This window comes from Dasypus novemcinctus, chromosome 19 (genome assembly GCF_030445035.2).
Source record: "Dasypus novemcinctus isolate mDasNov1 chromosome 19, mDasNov1.1.hap2, whole genome shotgun sequence".
Taxonomy (NCBI): domain Eukaryota; kingdom Metazoa; phylum Chordata; class Mammalia; order Cingulata; family Dasypodidae; genus Dasypus; species Dasypus novemcinctus.
The window spans coordinates 46,107,678-46,113,677 of NC_080691.1; the positions used below are offsets into that span (position 1 = coordinate 46,107,678).

Below are 6,000 nucleotides of genomic sequence, written 5' to 3' on the forward strand. Positions count from 1 at the left end.
CCTCCTCAGAGCTGATACCCTCCTCCCTGAAGCTGTGGGATCCCAGACCAGTCTAAGCATTCACCCTCAGTGTGCTCTGTGGTTGCAAAATACTGCATGTTAAGATTGGGGCCACAGTGCCATTTTGAGACTCTAAACCAATGTTAGTTCTTAGTGTTCAATAATCCATGAGTGTCTGATCATTTCCTTTTCTCATGGGTAGATCTTGGAGGAAGATTAACAGTATAAAATTTGGGGAGTGTAGCAGGGACCTTCCCAAAGGAGACCCAGGCATCTTTTAATGCAAGGGTTTTGTAAACTTTCTTGATTCTGGGAATTGACTGAGGGGACACAACTCTTTGTTTTCTGCACCTGTGCCTATACAAATCAAGAGAGGATATAGTGGACTTCCTATTTCACTTATAGATATTCCACAATCACCTAGTCAATATCATAAGTTTCTGCACATCAGACTATTCTGATTCCTGCTTTGAGTGTATCAGCATTGCAGTGGCCACTCTGACTTTGTCTTTGTCTAATAAGTGCTGCCACTTGTTCCCTTTCACCCCTGGATCCAATCATTCCTACTGTGTTCAAGGATCCAAGATCAGTGACAGCAGTTCGCAAACAGTAATATTTGACATACATAGAAAAGTAATCACAGAGCTCTTCAGGGATGATAGAACTGTTCTCAAATTAATTCCTTATAGTCCTGGTTAAGGATGTTTTCTTTGGACATATTGGGGGCCAGTAAGGGGAATCAGCAGGTTTCCCACAGTAAATGCACTCTAGCAATCCAGTTTCTCTCAGCCTTTAGATCCTGTAGCAGTTTGATATTATTAATGAATGCCAAAGAGAAATAGTGGATTATGTTGGTAATCTGATCTGTACCTGGGCATGACTGAGTTATGATTAGGGCATGGTGAAGAACAGAGTTGAGGGTTTCTGATGTTGGAGGTTTGATGTTGGAGTTTGATGCTGAAGTCTTAAGCTGGAGCCCCGGGAAAGAGACAGAGTCATTCACCTGATAGTCTAAGCTGACCTTGTGGAGAGAAGCAAAGCCTAGAGAGCCTCACAGTCTACAGCTGACCTTGTGGAGGAAACAGAAGAGCTGAGCCCAGAGGAACCCAGAAAGCCTGAACCCTCACATATGTTAGCAGCCATCTTGGTCCAACATGTGGAAAGAGACTTTGGTGAGGGAACTAACTTATGCTTTTTGACCTAGTATCTGTAGGCTCCTACCCCAAGTAAATACCCTTTATAAAGACCAACCAATTCTGGTATTTTGCATCAGCACCCCTTTGGCTGAATAATACAGATCCCTTCATCTACATTATATCACGGCATTTCTGGCATTTCAACTTCAGACAATGTTTTCCACCTTTTGGTCAATGCTTCACCAACTATCCAAACCTTTAGAGCAGGGGTTCTTAAATTTTTTTGTCCCATGGACCCCTTTCCCAATCTAATGAAAACCACATTCTTAGAATGTAGAGACACATAGTTTTATAGCACTCAATATAGGCATGTATTTAAATTAAATTTTAGAATTATTCAAACTTAATTCAACATGATGGACCTCATAAAAACTTTCCTCTACCCTTTTGGACTCCATGGGCCCCTGGTTAAGAATCCTGCTTCACAGCCCTTTCTAATGCTTTAAGCCACATCACTGAATCCAGAATCTCTGCTTAGTGGGACCATATCAATTAATACGGCCTGATCATCTTTATGTCCCTTTCACCTGTATCCCACACACATAATATTCTTTTTTTGCCCATATTTTCCTGATTTCTGCCTATATGAATTGGCAAAGTCACAAAGTTCTTTTAGAATGTAGCACACCTCCTCATGGGTCACCCTTTGTACCTCACATTTAAAGGCTTCAGTCTCTTTATAAATCTTGAATTAAATATGGCTAGTGGAGGTGTGTCATAAGAGGAATGAGCAGTGTCTTCAAGCCAAGTACTCAGGGAATTACATTTTAGTTTTATCTTATGAAACAGGACTATTCTTTTTGGAAGGAGGTATGAGGGCTATTTCTTCAGGAGAGGCAGTTACAGGTCTGTTAGGCACAGCAAATGAAGGTGGGATGACTGATTTCTCAGGTCAGACCTGAGGTGGGGTGGCTGATTCTTCATGTGGCCCATTACATGATTAACAGAAAAAGAAGACTCAGAAGAATTTATAGATTTAAGGTCTTCACTATCATCATTATCAGTAAATGAGATTCCTATTTTCTGGTTCTCACCATCTAATCAATTCCCTTACTTTCACAGGAGACAGTCTGAAAGGTTGAGTATTTAATGACATAGGAACTCACCCACTTGTACAATGAGATTTGGAGTCTCTTTTTCAGAAACTTCAGATCTGCCGTTAAAAGAATGAAGAATTTCTTCTAGGGCATGCTTAGTAACATGCACATCCTTCACATGGAGCTAGAGCTGGGAATTGGGAGCCTTGAGCTCTTACCTTTTTTTTTTTAATCACCACAGTATCCAGGCAATTTAGGAACAACCAACCATCATTAACCTTTTTTTACTTCACAAAACCCTTTTATCAAATACACTATCACTCAGAGCCTTGCTTCTAATAGAGTTTTTTTTTCTCATATAAATATTTGGTGGATTTATAAGAGCTGCTCTGGGCAATTACCATTTGTTTACAATGAGGAGTTGTCTAACTGTGAACATACAGTACATCGGAATTAGAAGTCATCATGGCCAGAGAAAATCATAGCCTACTTGCTGCAGCCAACACAAAAAAAAAACAGAGCACAGTAGGGAAAATTGTAGGGATTAGGGTAGGATTTTTATTATTATAAAAAATAACTTTTCAGTAATCTTGAAGGAAAGGAATGCCTTGCACTCAAGGAAAAACACACCAGAATACAAAATTACAATTGTGGGACTCCAGGCCTTTTCCTTCTCTTTAAAAGGCAGATGGGAAGACTGTTGAAACCAATATGTAATCCTGTCAAATGGAAAGACTTAGAAACTACAAATATGATTAAAATAAGACTTGTTTTGCTTTAAAACATTGATTTTAATATATCAAAAGTCCTGCTTTAGTGACATGTTACTTCCACCAGAAAATAACCCCAATACCTCCTTTGTTGGATATATGCTTTTTGTCCAGCCAATTCATAAATTCAAAAACCTGGTGTGGTATAAGTACATGCATATCTTTTAAACCAGAGCTACTGGACTCAGGAGACTGCCACTGCTAATAACCTGCTTCCACCTGTTAATGGAACCATTTCCACTCTCTTGAGAATGGTGGGCAGGGCACAACCAAACTCCTTAAATGGTAGGGAAGGAATAATGGCCCTAAATAGTCAACTTTTCAAGCAATATCTCTCCCACCCCTACTCAAAATGAAACCTTATTTCTAACCAGACTTGCATTACATTTACCTCCTGATGCTTAGAGAGTTTTTCTTTTCTTTAGAAAAACACACATACCCACACAGCCATTTATATATTATTTTGTTTTTATATTTAAATATAAAATACTATTATGTGTTATAAATGGATGCCCAAATGTAGGAACTTTTCTTCTTCTTGATGTAGGGATATCTATCAGTTTATCCTCTGAGATTTGTCTTCAGGCTAGGGCATTTAGCCCCAAGCCAGGGAAGCAATAAGAGCCAGGAGACCAAGGGCATTTTCCTCCTCAGCTCCCCCACCTTCTTTCTCTACTGATTCCCACTTCTAATTTGGTTATAATCTTTATAAAAACTGGAACTTCCCACCAAAAGGGAGAAGGTATTCTAACTACAGAGTAGTCAGAGCCCCCTCACCTTCATCTACCTCATGGGAAAGGGCCTGCTCTCCCTTCACAAACACAGATGCTCTCTGCCCAGACAGCTATGCCCACTGGACAAACACTCTGATTAAATGGAAGCAGTGGTTAGGTCTCCCCAGCCCTCCAAAATAATGCAATACTGCCTCAGTCTTCAAAAGTTTCAATGACAGAGAAAAGAGGTGGGGTGAGATGGGTGTGCAGAGATTAAGGATTTGACCCCTTTGCCCTGGCTCACAAAAAGCAAATTATTAACTGGGCATGAATAATAATATTGTGCCCCTTAATTTATAGCTAGTAGGACAATTGAGAGAAAAGGAAAAATGGGCAAGGGATGAAGAACGGGGAGGAGTTTGATGGCTGGAGGTCTAGTCCACTTTTTTTTTATATTGATAGGGCTCATTGAAAAAAATACATGTGTGCATTACGGTTTCTGTCACTGCAAATAGGTCACAGTTGGCAGATGGGCAGCACTCTTCAAAGTAACCTTTCTTGTCTTGGCCAACTGTCTGGGGAATGTGGATGCTGGTGCCATGGTTGGCCACACTGGCAGTAAAATCACTGAGTTTGGAGGTTTTGTGGAATCCTGTTGGGTGAGTCAGGATCTCCAGTAGCACTTACAAGGGAGGAATTTTATTCTGGCTCTGTCACTCAGAAAGATAGAGCAAAGGAGGATACTTCCCCTCACATATTGTTCTCATATTGTAATGTGTGGGATGGAGATGAGGAGGGCCACTGCATGGAGTGACACATCATAAAGCAGTTTCCACAGGTGGAGTGAGGAAAAGACCAGAATCTGAACCCTCCACAAAATGTTTATGGAATTATGGGCAGGACACATCTGAGTCTTGGAACAAAATGTCTGATCTCTGTCCTCAACTAAGTGAGCAGAGGAAGGACCAGGATACAGGATAATTCCAGCATCATCACTGGCATCCTCTGGGCACATCCAGGAAAGAACCTGATTTTGTCCCATAAGCAGGCATTTCATTTCCCTTGGGAAATGCAGACAGACATCTCCTGTGCGTGCTGCCCTGGACTGGCCTGCTGAAGACAAGGCCAGGACAAGGTCTGAGGGTACAAATGGAATCAGATGAATGAGACAAGCAGGTGAAAAAGGATCTGAGGGGATGGCCACAGGGGATCTGCAGGGGCTACCCCTCCCTTCTCTGTGTCCCTGGGGACTAAGCCCTTCCATGAAAGACACAAGGTTCCCTCGTCAGCACCCCCTGAGCTAGGGCTGATTTGCATAACCAGAAGTTCCCTCAGCCAAGGTATAAGAGAGGCCTGGGAAAATCAGCTAGTCTGCTGGGACACAGGGAGAGGATCTGGGGACTCCTCCATCATGGCCAGGACCACTCTCTTCCTCACCCTCCTCGCTCACTGCACAGGTGCTGCTACCCAGGGTGTCACCTACCACTCAATGTATTGCTAATGGAGCTCTGAGCCCCAGAGGATGCTGCTTCTGCCAAGGGAGGGAGCTGGTTACTCTATTTCAAGCAAAGGCTCCATCCACCAGTGCAGCCCCTGGGCAACTGCAACAGGGGCTGATGTGAGGGGGCAGAGTCAGGTCACAGCGTTCTTGTACTCAACCAGGTCAGACAGGAGGGGAATCTCCTGGGGATGTGACCCTCACAGCCAGCAAACCTCTCCTTTTCTCTTTTGCAGGTTTTGTGGCCTCCTATGAGCTGGCCCAGCCACGCTCAGTGTCAGTGGCCCTGGGACAGACAGCCAGGCTTAACTGTGGGGGAGACAGCATTGAAGATAAAAATGTGCAGTGGTACCAGCAGAAAGAAAGCCAGGCCCCTGTGCTACTCATCTATGTTGATAGCAACCGGCCTTCGGGGATCCCTGACCGATTCTCTGGTACCAACTCGGGGAACACGGCCACCCTGACCATCAGCAGTGCTGAGGCCGGGGATGAGGCTGACTATTACTGTCAGGTGTGGGATAGTGACAGTAGTGCTCACACTGATACAGGCAAATAGGGAAGTGAGACAAAAACCTGCTTCCCCTTTCTGTGTCTCACTCTCCTTAAACTCCAGGAGTTCTGAGCACAAATACTCGGCATGTCTGCCCTGTGCACACAAGTCTGAGATGCCCAGGCCACCCAGGTTGCCCAGGCTCCCCCTATCCTTTGAGTTCAGGACAGGTCAGTGAGTCTGAGGAGTGTTGGGGAAAGCAGGGCTGGTTCATAGATCATAGATGGGGGCCAGGA

At 43.6% G+C, this 6,000-nt stretch overlaps 1 gene segment (V, D, J or C); it reads left to right on the plus strand.

The window, feature by feature from the left end:
- Positions 1 to 5,127: 5,127 nt before the first annotated feature.
- LOC101432997 (immunoglobulin lambda variable 3-9-like) lies at positions 5,128 to 5,770 on the plus strand. The segment is given in 2 exon segments: positions 5,128 to 5,173; positions 5,451 to 5,770. Coding segments are annotated over 2 exon segments (366 nt in total).
- The last annotated feature ends 230 nt before the right edge of the window (positions 5,771 to 6,000 follow it).